This window comes from Lissotriton helveticus, chromosome 3_2 (assembly GCF_964261635.1).
Source record: "Lissotriton helveticus chromosome 3_2, aLisHel1.1, whole genome shotgun sequence".
Lineage (NCBI taxonomy): Eukaryota > Metazoa > Chordata > Amphibia > Caudata > Salamandridae > Lissotriton > Lissotriton helveticus.
The window spans coordinates 323,601,275-323,624,348 of NC_136062.1; the positions used below are offsets into that span (position 1 = coordinate 323,601,275).

Below are 23,074 nucleotides of genomic sequence, written 5' to 3' on the forward strand. Positions count from 1 at the left end.
AATGCTCCCCAAGATATAAGTACTTCTTGCACCATTTGTGCGTTTATTTCATCCTAGCATAGATCATTCAGTGTGCCCGGCTCTGATGATCGAATTTTATAGCAGAGCTTCTAAAAAGAATTCATGCTCCGGAACCTCTGATTTTGAAGGCCAAATTCCAGCCGTACCTGTGCTGGGGATGCTGACTTGGGAATATTCAAGATGGCTTTGTATATCTTGGTCTGGAGCTTGTTCAATAACTCTGCCTCTTGGCCATGCCATGTTTCTAAACCATAAGACAGAGTAGGTAAAATTTGTGCTGCCATCACTTTTAGAAGGTGAGTATAAGCCGGACAGCTCAATTATTTATTCAGCAGTCGAAAAGCGAAAATGAATGATTGGGCTTTAGCACTTAGATCCTGTTTGTGGTCCTTGTATGTGGTACCGCGCCCCAGTTTTATGCCTAGATATTTAAAGGAGGCTTGCTCTTTCGCTTGATCTCCCTTGACATACCATTTAAACTTATTATTTTTGGGGTTGACTAGGCGCACCACCTTTGTTTTCTTTTTATTTAACTCTAGATTTTCCTGGTCCAGATAAAGTGCTAAGCTGTTGATTGCTCTTTGCAGCCCAATCGGACTTTGACTTAGCACTACGATGTCGTCCGCGTATTGTAAAAACGGTATGGGCTCTTTGGCCAACGGATGGCTCTTTGCTGATTGCATGTGCTCGGTTATGTCTGCTAAGAACAAATTGAACAAGCTTGGTGCCAGGACGCAGCCTTGTTTTAAGCCGCGCTGAGTGTTTATTCTTGCGGATACTCTACTTCCGTCACCTAGTTTCACTATGGCCCAAGTTTCCGTGTAGAGGGCAATCATTGCGTCCAGTAGATTGGTCGGTAGCCCCCAGGTTTTTAGTTTATTCGATAGTCGAGTTCTAGTTACTCTATCGAACGCGGCTTTCAGGTCGATGAAGCATGCAAATAATTTTGTCTTCCTTTTTAGTGCTTTCTCGCTCAAAAGAGCCAAATTTGTCAAATTTGTAGTTGTTCCCATTCCTGACCTGAAACCTGTTTGAAACTTTGGGATTATATTCTTCTCATTCATCTATTCTTGTAGGTGAACAAGTAGACATGATGTGTATATTTTGGCTTCTACGCCAATCAGATATCAGTCGATGATTTTCTGGCTTGCTGTGAATGCCAGTTTTAAATATTGGGTGGATTATATTCCCTCTCCAGGAACTTGGTACGATCTTCTGATTGTAAATATAGTTGAAAAGGGGTGTGAAATAGTTTTCCCAAAACTCTGGTGCGTTCTTGAAAAGGTTAGTGAATATCAAAGGCCCCCTGAATTCTAAGTAAATCAAATCCTAGGACAGAGAGAATACATATATGTAAACATCTCTCAGACCCTTCTTATGAGTGTTCAGAGAGAAGATCCAGAACACTTCCCGTTTTATTCGGATTTTCAGACCTCCTTTCTGATCTGGGATTCTAATCTTTTCAAAGATTCTCCACTGGAAATCATCAGGTTTATGTTGCTTCTCAATAAAATGTTTCACCATCGGAGAGAGGAGCTTCTTTGTTCTGAAGGACCAACTCATTGCTATTGATTATTATGATTTACTGATGTACTGTTCAGTTTTACTGAATTTTAACTATATACATTTGTGATACTGAATAAAAACAATACCTATTTTTTATATTTTGTCATAGTTTTTTGTTTCTGAGTCCTCCACAAAGTATTGCCTGTATATTGTTGTTATTGCCTAGGAGAGATGTTTACACATATGCGTTCTTGAAAAGAGCATTTGGTAGCCCATTTGGTCCTGCTTCCCCCTCCGTCCTTTATTTGTGTTTCTATCATGACTTTGCACCTCACCTTGCAACTTGTACACTGAGATCTGCATGCTCAGTGTATTTTTAGGACTTTTCCAGGGGGAATCATTGGGGCAGATTTACAAGCCCCTTGCGCCCCTTTTACGCCGCTGCTGCGTCACTTTTGTGATGCAGCGGCGGCGCAAAAGATGCACCATGGGGCAGGGTACTTACAACGTGACGCATCTGGGAGATGCATCACGTTGTAAAGCCCTGCGCCAGAAGGAGGCGTTCCTGCGCAGGGGGGGGGGGGCGTTCCAGCACAGGAACGCCTCCTAAAATTTGGTGAGTGAAATCTACAAGATTTCATTCAGTCACTTTTGGCCCCATGCTGCGTCAAACCCCGTAAGGATTGACACAGCATTGTAAGAATAGGGCCCCTGAGGCATTGGTGGAGCTGCGTCGCGCTTGCAACGCAACTCCAGCAATACGCCGCTTTTACGGCACAGATGCGTCACGCATCTGTGCCGTTTTTGCCTCATGGTGAGCCGCATTGTAAATGCGGCGCATTCATGGTGGCGGAGGCATGGCGCGCAATAACTGGCGCATCCCTGCTGATATGCAGGGATGCACCAGTTATTGTAAATCTACCCCCTAGTGTTTAAATTCCGGTGTCATGACATCTGTTATTTCTTTGTTTAAAATCAACAACAATGGGTTAGGTGAATTTAGACTCCCATTTGTATTCTGTCCTACCCGAATTGGAACTTCAGCCTGCCCAGTGGTTACTGGTGTTACATGTGCTACAACTGCACACTCTGTTCATGTGAGAGGTGCAGTGGCATAATATAGGCCCCCAGCCCCTGCAGAGCAGGGGGAGGCCGGAGCTCCAGGGGGCCCTCTAAGCACGTACCAAAATCAGTATCTCCCCTTTATCGAGGGGCTCCAAGCGGTTCTCCCTTAAACTCAGCCAAGTCAAACCCCTCACCAAAAACATGGAAGCCTATCAAAACGATCTTAACAATTAAGGCCTATAACTATCCTCCCTCTCCTTACCAAAACCATCAAAAAATGTGTGCTTGCACTACTTAATAATCACATAAAAAAATGTCACCTGCATGACACCTTCCAATTTGGGTTCTGGAAAGGCCGCAGTACAGCAACTGCAATACTGAACATCATAGATGACCTACACAGATCTCAAAATGTAGGCCAGGCCTGAGTCCTACTCCTCCTGGACTTCTCGGCGAGCTTTGATACTGTCAACCATGACATCCTCGGAACCACTCTCTCACAGCATGCAGACATCAATGGAACCATCCTTCAGTGGTTTTCTTCGTTTCGGATCCAACGCTCACAATTAGTTAAACTACACAACTACACCTCAAAAGCAACATCAGTCTCACAAGGAGTTCCACATGGGTCAATCCTGTCTTCTGCCCTATTCAACTTCTACATGGACACCCGTCCAACGATCCTGACACAAGCTACAATTGCCCATCATCTTTGTGCAGATGACAGCCAGCTCTACATTAAAATGTCATCAGATAAAGACATCTAGCACTTAAACAACACTGTTTACATGGTTCAATCCTGGCTCATCAACAACCATCTTAAGCTCAACCCTAACAAACCCGTACTCCTCTTTATCCAACCGAAGGAAAAGTCCCTCAGAAACATCTAGCTCAACAACCTCACTGCATTGAGCTGCAAACTGTTCATCTCCAACAGTATCACATCTCTGGGGAGTACACTTAACAGAAACCTGACCATGAAAGAGCACATCAATGCCTTAGCTAAAAGTGCCTTATACATTTTGAAGCACCTTACAAAAAAAACTCTTCACACCCTTTGAAGACCTAAAGACTGTAGTGCAATCATTCCTCTCCAAGCTGGGTTACAGTAACACAACGCTCACGGGTTTCCCAAAAATAAATTTTGCCCCTTTGATAGCTAAACTCCACGGCCAGACTACTGTCACAGGAGAGTCTCTATGAGCTAATCATTGTCACTCTCAAGAAACTCAACTGGCTACCAATTGAGGCAAGATGTATTCTAAAAACTACCATCATAACACCCATCCACCACCTCCTCTGACCACCTTCCTCTTCTAGCAACTTTATGGTAAGGCTGTAAGTCAAATGGAAAGCCTGGGTGGTGCAGCATTGATACAGCCTAGATGAGGGTGCTGGAGGAAGCCCAAATGCCCTGCTGCGGCACGAGAGCCCGGCTGCCTCCGCAGCACCACAGTAGTTGAACTGGTCATGGGCCAGATAGGCCATAGCGGGCACTGGGCATTTTCCCAGTGGGCCAGAATGGTGGGGGCCAGTTTTGGATGGGTGAGTGCCGTTAATGTTACTGGGGCCTGGTTTAGCAGCAGTTCTGCAATATGGGCCCCCTGCAAAACAGCAGCAGTGTTTCCCACCCCCCCCCCAGGCTTGTCCGACTTAATTGCCATGTCTAGTGTGCATTAGCTACATGCCTCAGAAGGCTGTCACTGCTTGGACTTCCACTGCAGTAGGATGCGATAAGGCACGGCTCAGGCTCAGTGCGGCTCTGGCCTGTTCAAACTCGGGATTCCAACCAACGTCCCGATTGTGGCATCTATGCTCCTCACCGTCTCTGCTCATCACCCGCCCCCTTTAAGCACGTGAACTTTAAAAAAAATAGGAGTATTTTTGGTGTAAAGGAATGGCACTATTCCCCTTGAATTGCTGTAACCAGAATTTTTTTTTAAAACTCAATGATGAGAAAAAGACAAGAAATAAAAAAGGATAAAGAATAGAAAGCGAAAACATTGGCGAATTAAAGAATTGGCTCACCATTCCTGGCATTGAAGTGCACTTCTCTTTAGAAGGATGTGAACATGTGGTAATAGAAGTTCATAACTCCTCACAGTGAAGAGAGTCAGTGCATCGTGCTGCAGGCTGTGGTGGGTGAAAGCAAAATGTGAATGACAGCTAGATGTAGCAACGTATGAAGAGAGCAGCCTAAGGCCCTTATAAGTCTTTATATATCTATGTATATTGTATTTTATGAATTGTTTTGGTCGCATGAGCCAGACGACAAACTAAAACTCTCTCTAAGCTAGACCTAAGCAAGGTTAATGTGACTCTCTCTAAGCTAGACGTAAGCAAGGTTATTGTGACTCTTCAACACCAAACAGTGAGTGCACGCTCCCAGCATAATGTAACTGAGACAGAAACTGTGATATAACAGAAACAATCTGACTGGGAGTGTCCTTCCAATAAATCTAAAAGACAATGTGTACTAAATTAGAATATGATAAATGTCATATTCTGTTTGGTCCTTTTCAAGCTGTGTTCTCCATTGCAAACATACACAGGGCCCTCTGAGCTCATTCAAAAGGATAAAGTTGCTGGTCCCAGGTCAAGGACACATTGATGGCTCACCCCAGCCTCGTTGCGTCTCTATGCAGAGGTCGGTGAGGAACCATTTGTTATACACGGTGAATGTCCTGCAAAGACTGTGTATTACTGAAGTCCCTAAATTGTAGATCAAACACATGTATTATATGTACAGTATGGACCGTCAGTGCTGGCTTTAGCACTGGTGGAGCCCTGTGCGACAGTGATTCTTGGTGCCCCCCCCAATGACCACCTCCACAATGGATTCTTGCACTACCATCCTTTAACTGTCTCCATTACCACTCTCTCTCAGATGCATTTAATTCATTTTATAGTCACGCATAAAAGTGAAAGCTGTCAGAGCAATTTACATTGCACACACATTACAGAGATAATGAATCATAAGCATGTAAATCAATGTATAGGAAACGTTATATAAGATGGAGGACTACCAGGGGTAGGATGTATATGTCATCCATACTGGTAGGAGTATAGTGTAGGGGGGCTTGGTCTCAGAATTTGAAACGTAACACCATGGTAGGGGGGTTCTCTTTAGTAATCAGAAATGATTTCTACCCAAATGAACCCTTTGTGAAGCATTAGGATAATGAAAGTCTGGGGAAAAAAATCAATGCGCTCTAATCTATACTTGAAGTCTGCATTTCAGTTCTTTGATGACAGTTAGTAGATCACTGTTTTACATTTAGGAGTTTAACTTGCAAACTACAAGTAACAAAAGAAAGTCTCTGACGAAAGCAGTAACCCACTGATCTATGATCCTATGCTCATGTAAAGCACTCTGATACCTCCGGGTCTAGCCAGCTATATAAAACTTTTTAAATAAAATAAAATAAATAAATCTATTAATGTTATATTCACTTTTTGATTTGCATGGTACACATTCTTTGCAGCAGGCATATTAACCCTCTGCACCACCTTATGAGGAATCAAAACTTCCACTAGACAAAACTACAACAATGAACTTGTAATGTCACATTATGCATTGTAATTTCACTGTGCTTATAAAGGAAAATGACATTAAAAATATTGTTTTTGTTATAGTGTGCAACGTAACTGGCTCTTCTGCTTTTCCTTTTCCTTTCTCTCATGTTTATATTTTATTTTTATTCATGATCACAATTAAGGTGTGCCCTTTACTACATACATTAGTTCTTTGAAGTCAAAAAATGACATAACTAGTTGGATTTTCAGTAACTGCTGTCGACCAAAAATTGACTTTATGGTAGTAGTAAATGTAACTAATTGAGGGGAGATTTTTAATACATTGTATTTAAATATCGTTCGTTTATTTCTTTCACAGTGACAGGCTTCGATCTGTGGGGTGCTGTCTTCGCTACAGGGATTGTCTGCACTTTCTACTGCACCCTGGTATGTCTCTGAAACAACCAAAATGTAAAGGAATAGAATCTATGCATTTACACTTACCACAGAGTACTCTTTCTAAACATAGTTATGCCGTCTCTGTTATGATAACATTCAGAGATTTTCGGTTTCAATGCAACTTTTAAGAGGCAGCCCTCTAGTACTCTTCTAGCCGTTTTGCACCATTTAGCAATGTGGAATTGCAAAAAACTAATTTTGCCGCAGAGCAGGTCATGGAAGAATTTTTGCACCGGGCAAAAATCGTTAATCGGATCATGGACCGTTGCTGAACATATGTAACACACAATCAACTTACATTTGGCATAACGCTCGTAGCAACAAACCCCTAGTACATGAGTAACAATTTATTTGAAAATGTCAAACAGATTTTGTTTGGTTTACTTCATCGTCTAAGATAAAAATTAACTAGTTCATTCTCAGAGCAACAACTCACTGCTTTCTTCAGTCTTGCAATGCTGACATTTCTAAAGTGCTCACCAAAGAACCGAGACGTTGCAGGCCCTCACAGCTTTAAGTCACGCATCATATGTCATCCATCTGTATTCTTTTTGATACATTCTACAATGTCCTGCTATAGCATTCCAGTCAGACTATGTATGCGTCTTTTTAGCAGTCACAGTAGCTGTTTTTGCATGTTATTTGTGTATGAGAAAATCAAAAGTTATTGAAATGAAAGAAATGTTACCCCTCCTTTACCTTAGTAAAAAAATAAAATAAACTGAAGACATAGGGACAGGTTTACTAATTTCCAACAGAGCATTAATTCCAGCAGTTGACTACTTGGTCGTACGTTCTAACTCCTTTCAGACACCAATCACTTGTGTGCTGATGTATCGCCCTCCCCAAAATATGCCTCATTTCCTCTCGGCTTTTCAGGACCTGTTAGCTACATTGGCGGTGAATAACTCGGCGGTCCTGGTACTTGGAGATTTTAATTTTTGGCCGTCTGACCCGGCTGAAGACACCCCTTCCAGAAACTTCACGGACACACTTCACAGTCTGAACTTCACATCACATATTCATACTCCAACCCACGTTCAGGGTCATATTTTGGACCAAGTCTGGTCTCTCAATATCCCTATCCCTACTCCTACGGTCACCCCTTGTTTGTGGTCCGACCATCAATTGATTTCCTTTTCTTTGGATTTAAGTTTAGCCACAAAACCTCCCCTGCCCAAGAACACCTGGGCTCGCAACTGGGGCAAAGTTGATATTCCCTCTCTCTGCTCCTCTTTATTAGCCTCTAGTCCAGCTACAGAGGAACTTTCCACACCGCTTCAAGCAGAAACCTTAAATAAATGGCTGTCCAACGCCTGTGATCAGGTGGCCCCCCTAAGGTGTATTAGGGTAAGACGCACCCACGACGTCAACAAATGGTTCAGCCCGGAGCTCAAGGAGAAAAAACTGGCTGCCCGCCGAGCAGAGCGTGCCTGGAGACGCACTTACTGTCCTGCCTCTAAATCATTGTACTCCTCCATCCAGGCTGAGTACAAGAAAGCCATTCTAGATGCTAAAACCAGCTATTTCTCCAATAAGATCCTCCGTGCAGAGAACCAACCCAAAATAATCTTTGCCGCTGTCTTTGAATTGGCCTCTCCGGACAGGACCACCTCCAAGCCTGTACCTTCCCAGCCCTTGTGCGACTCGCTGAATACTTTTTTTATTTAAAAAATTGCAGACATTAAGGCCAACATTCCCCCTCCTTCCCCAGCTTTTTTAAACCCGACTCACCACCCAATACCAATCACCTCGATCTTATAACTCCTCTGTCTAAAGAAATTCTCCTTTCTTTGCTACCCTGCGTCAAATCTGGATCCCCTTCCGACATCTGCCCGGCTTACATCTTGCGCGACATCTTCCTGACCTGCCCTTCCCCTCCTCTTACTTCTCTTAATGAGACCCTCAAGTCAGGAATTGTCCCTTCCTGTCACAAATCAGCCACCATTATCCCAATCTTAAAAAAAACAGGCGCAGATTCAACAGCGTTGGCAAACTATCGGCCTATTTCTCTTCTCCCTTACTTGGTCAGAGTTCTTGAACGCCACGCCACTAAAGTCCTCAGCTCTTTTGTTGAGGACAGTGGCTACCTTGCTCCGCGCCAAGCAGGGTTTCGCCCTCTCCATTCCACCGAAAAAGTGGTGGTCTCCGTCATGGACACACTTAGAGAGGGGCCATATGCCAACCTTCCACAGGCACTGGTTCTTCTTGACTTGACGGCCGCCTTCGACACGGTGGACCACACCATCCTTCTCTCCCGTATCGAGGTGGCAGGCATTGGACTTTCTGCCCTGGCCTGGCGCAGCTCATTTTTGAGCGACCGCTCACAGGCAGTCAATTTGGCGAACTTCTCCTCCCCTGCTCGCAAAGTACAATGTGGCGTCCCCCAGGGATCTTTTCTCTCCCCTCTTCTTTTTAATTTGTATATCTTCCCTCTTATTTTTGCCCTGCAGAGGATGGAGGTCACGGTGTTTAATTACGCCGATGACCTCCAGCTCATTTTTAACCTCTCTGATTCTCCTGACTCTATCCACAATTTCCAGTCGGTGATGGTCTTTATCAGGGATTGGATGAGCTTTAACCATCTTAAGCTCAACCCTGATAAGACCGAGCTTCTCCTCACTGGTGGTAAACTTAACCCTTGGTCTTCTATTTTTTGGCTCCTCTCTTTTGGGCCTCCCCCCTCTCCTTCTCCCTCTGTCAAAACCCTGGGGATCACGCTCAACCAACATCTCACCTTACACTCCTAGATCAGCACGGTTGTCTCTTCCTGTTTCTTCATTTTGCGCACTTTCCAAAAAATCTCACGGTTCTTTTCCTTCACAGCCCTCAAATTGATCCTTATGGCTATGGTTCTTTCCCGTTTAGATTACGGTAACGTTCTGTACAATAGTGCCCCCGCTTACGCCCTCCGGCGCCTCCAACTGGTACAAAACCAAGCCGCTCGCTTGGTCTACGGTCTACCTAAATCACACCACACTTCACCCCTTCTAAGATCCCTCCATTGGCTCCCTATCAGAGAAAGGGCCCTTTTTAAGATGGGCTGTATTACGTTCCAGGCCCTTGCGGGAACAGCTCCATCTTTTATTAAGTCCAAAATTGAACCCTACATTCCCAGCAGACAACTGCGTTCCTCCTCTTTGTCCCTCTTGGTGGTCCCCAGGTTCAGGAAGAGCAGAGTGGGAGGCTCTAAGTTCTCTGTCCTGGATCCGCAATTTTGGAACTCCTTACCTCTCCCAATGAGAGCAATGCCATCCTATTTGGAGTTTCGCAGCACCCTGAAAACTACTTTGTTTTCACAGGCTTTTAATATCAAATCCGCCTACCATCTAACTCAGGGTCCCTCCTCAACAGCGCCATGAAACCGCCAGGTAAACGTGCGCTCAACAAATACCCTTAAATTCAAATTCAAATTCATAGCAACAGGATTGGCTATGCTGCACTGCACAAGGGGCACCAAATAGCACAGAGCTATAACTAGTAAGATTAACTAGCTGCTCTGTCTTCCCCAGCTGTGGCACTCTTACGGCCTTATGAAAGGGCAGGAATGCACCGTATTAATCAAATACGGTGAATTCCTTTTCTTTCCCCCTGCACTGGCGCACAATTTGCTGACCTGCACCAATGCAGGCACCCTTGCACCACTGCATGCATGATTGTTTTTGTGAATCCAGAGAAGTGTTTCACTCTTTCTCTGTGCGCTGCTGCACACATGGTAAGAGGAACAAACAAGGAGAAATACAAATGTTTCTCCTCGCTATGCCTGCTCTGATGAGGCGTAGGTTTGGCGCTGCCCCAGGTTTATGTGATTAGGTAAATCTGGGACAGCTAAAATTATCAGTGTTGCACGGGAAAATCCACCACAGCGCCTCGGTACAGAGTAAGGCAGTGCAGCTACTTGCACAGTATTGCCGTACTCCATATCTATGAGGCCACGCAAAGTGGCTTCCGTGGCCTCATAGATATGACTGAGAGGTTTGCACCGCTGGAGCTTCAGAACAAGTGACACACCGGCGGCTCAAGCCTCCCATAACTAATCCTCCTAAAGATTGCCTTCCACAGCCTCACATAGATAGGTGTGCACTGTAGCATACGATTTGTACTGGACGCATTACCTTCCAGTGCAAATTCCTTAGTCTAGACAAACATGGAAGGGTCCCACACAATGGATGTGTGCTGCGAACTGTACACATGCATGGGCTTTATGTTTTTAATTAATAAATTTCTCCTTGCCAGTGCTTGCTTCAAGGAGGCCGCTTCCCTCAACCCCCCAACCCCCCAACCCCCCCCACACACCCTCTACTACCTTTTACAAAAGCTTCACTTTTTCATTATTTCTATTTTAAAATGTTCATATGTTATACTAAATGTTAAAGCAGAGACACAAAAGGTGTTTTTATTTCAAATGCTGTCTTGCTATTTGCAAACCCTTGCTGGACTATCAAAACATGTTTTGCAATTCCTTTTTTTCATTTTTCAGGGGGGACTGAAAGCAGTGGTCTGGACTGATGCCTTCCAAATGGTTGTCATGGTCGTGGGGTTTTTAAGCGTTCTGATTCAAGGAACTATTCGCAATAATGGAACAGCCAACATTTGGAATAGTAATATTAATGGATCGCGTCTAAACGTATTTGAGTAAGCAAAATAAAACATGACTGCTATCGCTATATATTTGAAAACCAGCAATGTACATGTGTAATGTCTGCATTTGAAATATCGTGACGCTTTAGAAAACAATGAATCCTATATTTCATAGTAACATTTTCATTACCATTACCATGTTTTTCCAAGCTTGGATTTGTAAGCAGTTTGTTCACAGGTCGCTACGTGTATTTTGACGGCTGCAGTTTTATAGTTTGTTTTGATTTTGCATTGAATGTGGAACGGTCCCAAGTAGATAGTTCTTTGGGCCGAAGTCAATCCAAACAATAATCGAGGCTACCTGTAGTACATTTCTGAGTTTATTGGAATTCAAGTGATGTCTTTTCTAAGATGGTCTTTTCCTAGTACTCCTCATAATGTGCTTGCCAAATATACTTCTAGATCCACACATGCCTCTGAGTAGAGAGGATTCTTTGAGGTGAAGTAGAGGGTAAGTACATTTAACACAAGCTGTTCATCTAAAAACAGGTGAGAAGTTATAGTCTGACAATATGGGACAAAGGGATGTGGCTGTCTGTTCCTTGAGCAGAGACAAGGCCACTCGTTTTAAAGCATTGTGGATAGATGTTGGAGAGGACAGAGTAGTAAAAGAGTTGATGTCGAAGAAATACTTCTGGAACAATGTGAGTGATTATAAGATGGAGGGCTCAGTGGGTCATAGTATGTACAGCAGGGTTTAATGGACTGGAGTAGGGCATTGAGCTCGCATGGGAAGCGGGTAGGAAGAAGACATGCACAAAATTAGATTAAGAGTAGAAGGGTGGTGAGGAAAGTTTGCTAGCTTGCTGTTCTGAGAGTACCTTAGTGGAGTAACAGGAGTAAGAGTGTTGCTAACAGGTGATACGATCCGGGGCCCTCATTTATGAAAAGTGACGCATCGCTGCGTGAAAACAGCGATGCGTCACTTTTCACTGCGCCCTCCTTGCGAGACCAATGATGCGTCATATTTACACTATGACGCATCATGGCGCAAGGAGTTACAGATACGTCAGTATTTCTGACGGATCTGTAAGCGCAAAAGTCACACATTGCTGGAGTGTGTCACAAAAGTGACGCAACTCCAGCAATACGTCCTTTCACATGGGGAAAGCCCCATGTGAAAGGGCTTGCGTCAGTCTTACGCCTGCTGTGAGGCAGGCGCAAGATTTTGACGCAACAGCATCCTAAAAGTGACGCAGTGAAATCACATAGATTTCACTGCGTCACTATTACGAAGCGTTTTGCGGGGAAACGCCCCCTCTGCATACATTATACCTGACGCAGGTATAATGTAGCGCAGGGGTTTACAAAGTGACGCATCTGCTTAGATGCGTCACTTTGTAAATAGTGCGCAACAGGAGGCATGTTTTACGCCGCCGATGCGTCACAAAAAGTGACGCATCGGAAGCGCAAAACTGACGCAAGGGCTCATAAATGAGGGCCCTGGTAGTACACTGAAAAAATCCCTAATACTGCAAATGAAGGGATTTACTAATAGTGTGGTTTTTTAGATCTTTGTTTATAAAAGGTCTCAAACTACTACAATTCACATCGGCATTCCACTAGTATACCAGCTGCATTGCGTTGCCTTGGCTCTTCCTACATTTTTTATAAATGGAATGTATGGAGGTAATCATGTGCATTGCGTAACGCTGCATGAACTTGGAATCAGTACAATGTGATCGCATCCCACGTCCTGAAATGGCAACCATCAAAGAAAACACTGACTTGAGGCTTGTAAATCAAAGCCTTTAGGTCCACAAAGCCAGGCCTGAGTTATCAAATCGGAAAGGATGATGGGGAAGAAGTTCCTTCGACCAACGAAGGCCAAAACATGTCCTCGTTTGCTAAGGGTTCTGTTATCTTTATTCTTTATATACATTACTGAACGGATTCACAATAAACCATGCACAGGCAGTGTGCTCGTAAATGCCCTAGTTTCATTTCTAGCTTGGTGTGATTCCGTTGAGGGTTTCAGAGAAAACATTTCGATGTGAGGTAAATTATGAAACCCTGCTTCCCCTCCCATGCCTTTTGATGAATCTTCAAAACACTTTCCATGGCAAACCTAAACTAGATATATTTTGATTTAGGAAAGTATTGTGCACATTTTCCAGAGTTTCTAGTAAAAAAAAACAGATTTTTAATTGAAGCTCTGACTTAATCATAATTACAGAGTCACTACAGCTTAATCTGTAATATTGAATTGTGAAGAATATTTTCTTTTTTTTTCTTTTTATCCTATATATTTTACTGCATCTCATAAAAAGAAACCCTGTCTTCTGATACAAGGGAGCCAGGACTATTGTATAGAACTCTGATACCCATCTGAGTCTGGTACGCGCTATATAAAAGCACATAGAAAATAAAATAAATGCTATCTGACAAACTGTGCATTCGTAATGGCTTGACCATTCTGCCCCTTCTGTATTTCCCCATTGAGCTAGAGGCTCAGGGGTTGCTTTCTGAACTGGATGGGCTGTCAGGCTCCCTTCTAATCTCTGTCTACTACACTGTGGTCCTTATGGAACATTTGGGCAGGGCTGATGTTGGTTTCCAGTGTGCCCCTGCTACAGAAGGGATGACACAAGTATTAGGGCCCAATAAAAGCATTTTGGTACCTAGGTTGGACTTCTGTGAGATTGTGGCTTGTTTTAAATTTCTGAATTCATGTTCTATTTCCAGAAAATGTGAACTTACACTTGAAAAGAGTTGTCCTCCTGTTGGACTTGGCCCTTTTTGAGGGGTTATCCCCGAACTTTTCGCTTCCTTCTCCTATTTTTGCCTGACCTGTTGTTTTTGATTTTAGGACTCTGGGCACTTTACCACTGCTAATCAGTGCTAAAGTGCATATGCTTTCTGTGTAAATTGTGAACATGATTTGTTTTCTATGATTAGTATATCTGATTTACTGGTAAGCCCCTATTAAAGTGTACTGAGTGTGCCAGTGCCTGTAAATCAAATGCCACTAGTGGGCCTGCAGCAATGATTGTGCCACTCACACGAGTAGCCTTGAAATGTTATCTCAGACCTGCCACAGCAGTGTCTGTGCGCAGTTTGTTAACTGCCATGTCGACCTGGCAAGTGTACCCACTTGCCAGGCCCTAACCTTCCATTTTCGTACATGTAAGACAAGCCTATGGCAGGTCCAAGGTACCCCTCTGGTAAGGGTGCAGTGTATGTGAAAGGTAGGACATGTACTGGTGTGTGTGACATGTTCTGATAGTGAAATACTGCCAATTTTGTTTTCACTATTGAAAGGTTATCTTGCACAATGGGATTGCATGGTAATTTATTTATAACATCCTATAAATATAACATCCCACTGGCCCAAGATAGAGAAATAAAGTTCTGTGGTGAACCAGTTGGTGACAGTGGTGAACGAGAGGGTGACAGTGGTGAACCAGAGGGAGGCAGTGGTGAACCAGAGGGTGGCAGTGATGAACCAGAGGGTGGCAGTGATGAACCAGAGGGTGGCAGTGGTGAACTAGAGGGTGCTGTGATGAACCAGAGGGTGGCAGTGATGAACCAGAGGGTGCTGTGATGAACCAGAAGGTGCAGTGGTGAACCAGAAGGTGCAGTGGTGAACCAGAGGGTGCTGTGATGAAACATAGGGTGACAGTAGTAAACCAGAGGGTGGCAGTGGTGAACCATAGGGTGGCAGTGGTGAACCAGAGGGTGCTGTGATAAACCAGAGGGCGCTGTGATGAACCAGAGGGTGGCAGTGATAAACCAGAGGGTGGCAGTGGTGAACCAGAGGGTGACAGTGCTGAACCAGAGGGTGGCAGTGGTGAACCAGAGGGTGGCAGTGATGAACCAGAGGGTGGCAGTGGTGAACCAGAGGGTGGCAGTGGTGAACCAGAGGGTGTTGTGATGAACCAGAGGGTGCTGTGATGAACCAGAGGGTGGCAGTGATGAACCAGAGGGTGGAAGTGATGAACCGGAGGGTGACAGTGGTGAACCAGAGGGTGACAGTAGTGAACCAGAGGGTGGCAGTGGTGAACCAGAGGGTGCTGTGATGAACCAGAGGGTGCTGTGATGAACCAGAGGGTGCTGCGATGAACCAGAGGGTGGCAGTGATGAACCAGAGGGTGGCAGTGGTAAACCAGAGGGTGATAGTACTGAACCAGAGGGTGGCAGTGGTGAACCAGAGGGTGACAGTGGTGAACCAGAGGGTGGCAGTGGTAAACCAGAGGGTGCTGTGATGAACCAGAGGGTGCTGTGATGAACCAGAGGGTGGCAGTGATGAACCGGAGGGTGACAGTGGTGAAGCAGAGGGTGGCAGTGGTGAGCCAGAGGGTGCTGTGATGAACCAGAGGGTAGCAATGATGATCCAGAGGGTGAGGTGATGAACCAGAAGGGGCAGTGGTGAACCAGAGGGTGGCAGTGATGAACCAGAGGGTGGCAGTGGTGAACCAGAGGGTGGCAGTGGTGAACCAGAGGGTGGCAGTGGTGAACCAGAGGGTGGCAGTTGTGAAGCAGAGGGTGCTGTGATGAACAAGAGGGTGGAAGTGATAAACCAGAGGGTGACATTGGTAAACCAGAGGGTGACAGTGGTGAACCATAGGGTGGCAGTGGTGAACCAGAGGGTGGCAGTGGTGAACCAGAGGGTGCTGTGATGAACCAGAGGGTGCTGCGATGAACCAGAGGGTGGCAGTGATGAACCAGAGGGTGGCAGTGGTGAACCAGAGGGTGATAGTACTGAACCAGAGGGTGGCAGTGGTAACCCAGAGGGTGACAGTGGTGAACCAGAGGGTGGCAGTGGCAAACCAGAGGGTGCTGTGATGAACCAGAGGGTGCTGTGATGAACCAGAGGGTGGCAGTGATGAACCAGAGGGTGACAGTGGTGAAGCAGAGGGTGGCAGTGGTGAGCCAGAGGGTGCTGAGATTAACCAGAGGGTGGCAGTGATGATCCAGAGGGTGAGGTGATGAACCAGAAGGGGCAGTGGTGAACCAGAGGGTGGCAGTGATCAACCAGAGGGTGGCAGTGGTGAACCAGAGGGTGGCAGTGGTGAACCAGAGGGTGGCAGTGGTGAACCAGAGGGTGGCAGTTGTGAAGCAGAGAGTGCTGTGATGAACCATAGGGTACTGTGATGAACCAGAGGGTGGCAGTGATGAACCAGAGGGTAACAGTGGTGAACCACAGGGTGACAGTGGTAAACCAGAGGGTGGCAGTGGTGAACCAGAGGGTGGCACTGATGATCCAGAGGGTGCTGTGATGAACCAGAGGGTGCTGTGATGAACCAGAGGGTGGCAGTGATGTACCAGAAGGTGCAGTGGTGAACCAGAGGGTGCTGCAATGAATTAGAGGGTGACAGTAGTGAACCAGAGGGTGGCAGTGGTGAACCAGAGGGTGCTGTGATGAACCAGAGGGTGCTGTGATGAACCAGAGGGTGCAGTGGTGAACCACAGGGTGCTGCGATGAACCAGAGGGTGACAGTAGTGAACCAGAGGGTGGCAGTGGTGAACCAGAGGGTGCTGTGATGAACCAGAGGGTGCTGTGATGAACCAGAGGGTGGCAGTGATGAACCAGAGGGTGGCAGTGGTGAACCAGAGGGTGAGAGTGCTGAACCAGAGGGTGGCAGTGGTGAGCCAGAGGGTGATAGTGGTGAACCAGAGGGTGGCAGTGGTAAACCAGAGGGTGCTGTGATGAACCAGAGGGTGGTAGTGATGAACCAGACGGTGGCAGTGGTGAACCAGAGGGTGACAGTGGTGAACCAGAGGGTGGCAGTGGTGAACCAGATGGTTCTGTGATGAACCAGAGGGTGGCAGTGATGATCCAGAGGGTGCTGTGATGAACCAGAAGGTGCAGTGGTGAACCAGAGGGTGGCAGTGATGAACCAGAGGGGGGCAGTGGTGAACCAGAGGGTGGCAGTGGTGAACCAGAGGGTGGCAGTGGTGAAGCAGAGGGTGCTGTGATGAACCAGAGGGTGCTGTGATGAACCAGAGGGTGGCAGTGATGAACCAGAGAGTGACAGTGGTGAACCAGAGGGTGACAGTGGTAAACCAGAGGGTGCTGTGATGAACCAGAGGGTGGAAGTGGTGATCCAGAGGGTGCTGTGATGAACCAGAGGGTGCTGTGATGAACCAGAGGGTGGCAGTGATGTACCAGAGGGTGGCAGTGGTGAACCAGAGGGTGACAGTGGTGAACCAGAGGGTGGTAGTGATGAACCAGAGGGTGGCAGTGGTGAACCAGAGGGTGGCAGTGATGAACCAGAGGGTGGCAGTGGTGAACCAGGGGGTGCTGTGATGAACCAGAGGGTGGCAGTGATGAATCAGAGGGTGCTGTGATGAACCAGAAGGTGCAGTGGAGAACCAGAGGGTGCTGTGATGAACCAGAGGGTGACAGTAGTGAACCAGAGGGTGGCAGTCGTGAATCAGAGGGTGCTGTGATGAACCAGAGGTTGGCAGTGATGAACCAGAGGGTTGCAGTGGTGAACCAGAGGGTGGCAGTGGTGAACCAGAGGGTGGCAGTGATAACCCAGAGGGTGGCGCTGCTAAACTGCCCGGGAGCCCTGTGGGTGTGAGCCCCCGCGCTGCTGAGCTGCCAAGAGGTTGTGAGCCCCCACGCTGCTGAACTGCCCTGGAGCCCTCTCAGTCTGAAAATCATTTGTGCTCAATTGCCTGGGAGCCCTCTGGGTGTGAGCACACATTGTGCTAAGTGCCCCCCTGCCCCCAGTACATATATAAGCGTACCTCACAGCACCATTATGCTCTTGCACCATGAAGTCTGGTGGATGGATGCTCCTGATCCATGCAGGTGGTACCACCGCCTGGTGCAGTCAAAATGTAAAGTCATAACTTGCTACACAGCACCAATAAACATGTGTCCCCCCTGGCACCGGTATGCGCATGTACCAGGCGTGCAGCACCCGCATGCCACTGCACCCTACTGCCTAGCACCAGCATATGCCTGTACGGGGCAGTTTAGTATGAGATGGGATATTTTCCAGCTACAGCAGCTGCATGAGCCTGAACCCACTGAGCAGGATCAGAATGGCTTTGTACTAAAACGTGCAGCAGAGCTATCTTGGTCATCTGAAGGATTCTGGGGTCCTGTACCAAACATATTTTTGCATCCATGAGTTTCCCGAGTGCCATCCCCGTGTAGCTCCTGTGACCAGGAGGCTGCTTTCTCCTCATCTGCTGCTCTGCTCGGTCTCTGACCCTTTATAAACAAGATGCATGTGAACTCGCATAGAAGACACGCCCGTTTGGCCGCGTCCACCACACACTAGCAGTATGAAACGTCTTCCCGCCTGTCCCCACTATATTGGCCAGCTCACTCAAGGGACCTCGGCGCATTTTGGCGCGCAGGCAAAGTTACAGGCACACGTGGTCACATATTTGTGTAAATGGCAAAAAAATTCACGAGCAGGTTTTTTTGCCATTTCGCGCTAATTTGCGGACCGCGAATTCGCAAATTTTGACCATACTCGGTACATTGCATAGGTGTACAGTGCTTAGGGGTACAGTGCTTAGGGGTACGGTGCTTAGGGGTACGGTGCGTAGGGGTATGATGCGTAAGGGTAAGGAGGTAGGGGTACCGTGCGTAGGGGTACGGTGCATAGGGGTAAGGTGCGTACCCCCATGATTGCAGGGATACGATGCGAATGTGGTTGTGTGGCTCTCCGTACGAATTGCTCAAATGATGTTTTCTGTACGAAACGCGTTCTCGTTCCCCGGTTCAGATCGTACTTGTCGGGTCGTACAGCATGTTTACGATTCGTACGGTTCACCGTGAGGGTCCGTATCGTACGGATTTTCCCTTGCTTTTCGTACTGTTCGCAAAGATTCAGACGTATTTTTTTCCTATGGATTGTACTACGCGATTCGGACAGATTTGTACGATTCGTCCAGAAAGGGCTACGAATTCGAATCATCGTATGGATTAATTTCCCGAATCGGAATCGACCCCTTAATATGCCATATTCTCATTTTTTAATCATCTTTCTTGAGGGTCTTGGTCTTTCCTATTAGTATTTTGTTCTCACCTCGTTCCAATCATCCTCCACAGTTGTGATTATGGGGAGGCGCTTGCCCAGCCCAATATTTCCTGCAATTCCTCTACTATTTGGACCATATGAGATCTGGAGTTCAGTTGAAACCATAACACAAACTGGAAGGTCCTGCTGTATCGCACTTGCCTGATCCACATTTCCACTGTTATTGATGCTTGCAGGGAGTGTTTTTTATATGTGTTCTGTGAGGTGTCCCGATAAAAATGTATGGTTTGGTCACAGAAAATGATCATATCCATCTTCCTTGCTGCTCTCATCATTTTGTCTGTGATGGAGCAGCATCCCAGCTTTGCAATAATGTCTGGTGGGCAGGGTCCTGGTGCCTCTCTGTGAGCTCTCACCCAATGGGTTCTAACAATTGGGATGTCAATGACCAGGTCCTCCTTTAAAATAGAGCAAAAAAGTAAACTTGTTGGCAGTAGCGGACCATATCCCATTTGTCTTCATTCTCTCTCATGTTTCAGATCCTGATAATACATTGTGAAGGATCTTCTAGGTCTGCGCACTTGCAGTATATTGCTTTAATATCCTCTTCCATCTTGGTCTGCTGATCTTGAGTCTTTTCCAGTTCGTAGTTATGTCTATGCTTCTTCTACAGATGCTGACAGCTGCTCATCCCGTGCTTGTAAATCCTTCAGCGTGTCTAAAAGGGCCTCTGCCATTTCGCGTTTCTATACCTACATCTGTGTAATTACCATATTTGAGATTTTGCTATGGGAGTTACTCAGGCAGCACTGTATATCTTCTTTATTTAATTGAGGAGAGACTCTCTCTTTCTCTGCTGTGCTGTTTGATGTTACTTCCCCAGAAGTGGAATCTTGTGGGGACTGGGCAGATCACTATTAGGTTGCTAGATCTTTCTGTGCTTCAATCCTCTTTGGTTGCAAACGAAGTTTGGTAGTCCCCAGTTACTGTAGAGTCATCATCTAGGTGATGTTTCTTTGTAGAACTTCAGGCCACAAAAGATAAAAAGATAATGAGAGCTGCGCCTTCTAAGCATTGCACCCATTTGAGTTTTTGTTCAATAGACTGACTTTCATGGGGATCTGCTCTGCAAGTGACTCTTCTGTAGAGCTTTTCTTCAATTTCACTTGCAGCCGACTTGGCATACCAGTCTTCTTTTGAGAGAGCGAAGAGTTTAATAAACATTTTATAGTCAAGGTGATGGCAGCTTAAATGTGTGTACATTCCTTAACATAAAGAACATTAGAAACGATCCACACACAAGCACCAGCGAAATTTGTTGAAAGCAACAAGATCCCAAAATCAAAGCAAAAGTGAGCTCTAAATTCACTAAACTATAACTGATTACTCTGCACTGTACAAAAGCGGAAGCAGAAGAAAGCTTTAATGTATTATATCTGGAATGGAAAGTAGCAACAATGTACCAAGCTATCAACAGCCCTATTTGAAGATGGTATTAAATTCTCAGATGACCTTGAAAGATGGAAGGTAACATAGAGATGACATTTTATGTGTCAAATAAAACAGCCAGAAAGCTTTGAACATTCCCTTTTGCTCTGTGACCAATATAAAGCAGCGTGTAAGACAAGAACAGTACCTTGTTCAACACATTTAGCACTTGTTGGAAATCGACCTATTTGCAGGGTTATCCCCAAAAGTTTTGCTTCTTCCTCCTATTTTTCCTCACCTGTTTTTGTTGGCTATAAAACTCTGATCACTTTGCCACTGCAAACCAGTACTAAAGCGCATATGCCCTCGGTGTAAATTATGATTTGATTAGTTATCCATGATTGGCATATTTGATTTACTGCTAAGTCCCTAAGAAAGGGCATGTTTAATACCAGGGCCTGTAAATCAAATGCTACTAGTGGGCCTGCAGCACTGGTTGTGCAACCCACATGAGTAGCCTTGTAAATGTATCTCAGACCTGACACTGAAATGTCGGAGCACACAGTTTTACAGTGCCATGTCAACCTGGCAGATGCACCTACTTGCCAGGCCCCAACCTTCCCTTTCCCTAAATATAAGGTACCCCTCAGGTAAGCCCAGTATACCCCCATGGACAGTGTGCAGTGTATATACAAGGTAGGACATGTGCTGGTGTATTTTACATGTCCTAATAGTGAAAAACTTAAAATTTCGTTTTTCACTATAGAAAGGCTATCTGTCCTATAGGCTAACATGGGAGTTGCTTTGTAACATCTTACAAGTATAACTTTCCACTGAGACAAGATTGAGTTTAGGATCTCTGACCTCAGAATTTAATAACAAATCTTTTCATTGAGATGGTTTTTAAATTATGTGTTTGAAAATGCCACTTTTAGAAAGGAGGCATTTTCTTGTTTAACCATCATGTGTGCCTCTGCTGTGTGTTGACTGTCTGGTTTTGGCTGGGGCGGGGATTTGCATTCAATGTAGACAGCCACAACTGGGTCTGAGGTATGGCCTGCTTTTCCTGGGTGATTCATAGCTAGGCTGAGTAGACCTTGGCTGTATCGCCTCTTGTGGTCATACTGCACCAGTGAGGACAGAACTGGTTTGGTCTGGGCTGAATGACCTTTGCCACAAAGAAAAAATGGGGTATAAGTATTGGACCTTACACCCCAGAAAATTAGATCACTTCTGGATTCTAGAAGAACCTCAGCCAAGGAGAAGAGCTGGAGCGCTGTAAGGAGGAGTACTGCCCCTTTGCTGTGTGTGCTTAGTTGGGTTGGCCTGCAGTTGCTTCTTTTGCCAAGAAAAGGAGGACAAAGACTGGAACTTTGCTGTGTACCTGCTTGAAAAAGACTCTGCAAGGGCTTGTGTGTGCTGGCCTCCTGTTCCAAAGTCTCAGGGCCACAAAGACTTCACCTGCAACCCACTGACCAGCACCTGGACTCCTCTGTGACTCTTGCATTCAAAGGGTACCAATTCCAGTACCTGAGCCCTTAAAATTATGTTGTGGTACTGCAAAGCAAGAATAACAACTCATACGCCATTACCGATGCCACCAGTTCTGCCGTGGGCTGCACCAAGGCCGGGGACACTGCTCGTGAAGGGCCTGCATCGCAGCTCTGACACCCTTTGATGCCTGCGGACGCCTGCAGTTACCTGCATCCCGATGCCAGCACTCGCTCTGATGTCGTCACTGCCAGCGCCTGCATCCTGTTACCACAGAGCTGATAACCAATGAGAGTGACTTCACAAACTCTTCAACGTCGCATCACATCACCGCTGGTGCCACCTAACTTCCCCTGTCCTGGATTCGGCACTTTGCCTCCTGACGGACTTAATGCCTCGCCTCCCCTGTGGCAACCAGGAACTGCCCTCCCCTCAGCTCCAACGCCTCACCTCCACGACAGCGTGCATCGTCTGCTGACTTTGTTTTCAAGATACTGTTGTTTGGGGGGGTCCGTGTGACTCTGTGACCAACACTGCGCACCTTGCGATAGGCGCCTTACTTTGCATTTATGGTTGTCCCAACTTTGTAATCGCCTCCAGGTGGAGCTATTTGTTTCTACAAGTGCTATTTTTAAAGTAACTGTTTTAAAAGTCATATTTTAATACATGTATGTTGTATTTTTGTTGTTTTGGTCTTGTTTAGTTTAGACAAAGATTCTTTATTTTTCCAAACTGGTGTAGCATCCATTTGTGATGTTTTCACTTTGTACTGTGTGTTTGGGTACAACTACTTTACTCATTGCCTTTGGGATACACTGGGATTACCTAAAGTGTGTAACTCCCTTACCCTGACTAGAAACAAGGGTCCTTACTTGTACAAAGGTTTATACCTCTGCCAACAAGAGACCCCAATTTTTAAAAGCGTTAGTCATTGACAGTAATATCTCTCCTGCTGTGTGATGAGGACAGTTTGGTTAACAAGATGTAAAGACATTTTTTTC

General features: G+C 45.8%; 1 protein-coding gene across 2 annotated transcripts in view; it reads left to right on the forward strand.

The window, feature by feature from the left end:
* LOC144825992 (sodium-coupled monocarboxylate transporter 2-like) overlaps positions 1-23,074 on the forward strand; it is a 219,457-nt gene that overhangs the window by 131,244 nt on the left and 65,139 nt on the right. For both annotated transcript variants that reach the window (XM_078684210.1, XM_078684211.1), the window contains exons 4-5: positions 6,488-6,555; positions 11,048-11,202. In XM_078684210.1, coding sequence (XP_078540336.1) covers positions 6,488-6,555; positions 11,048-11,202 — 223 coding nt within the window. The remainder of the gene's footprint in view (positions 1-6,487; positions 6,556-11,047; positions 11,203-23,074) is intronic.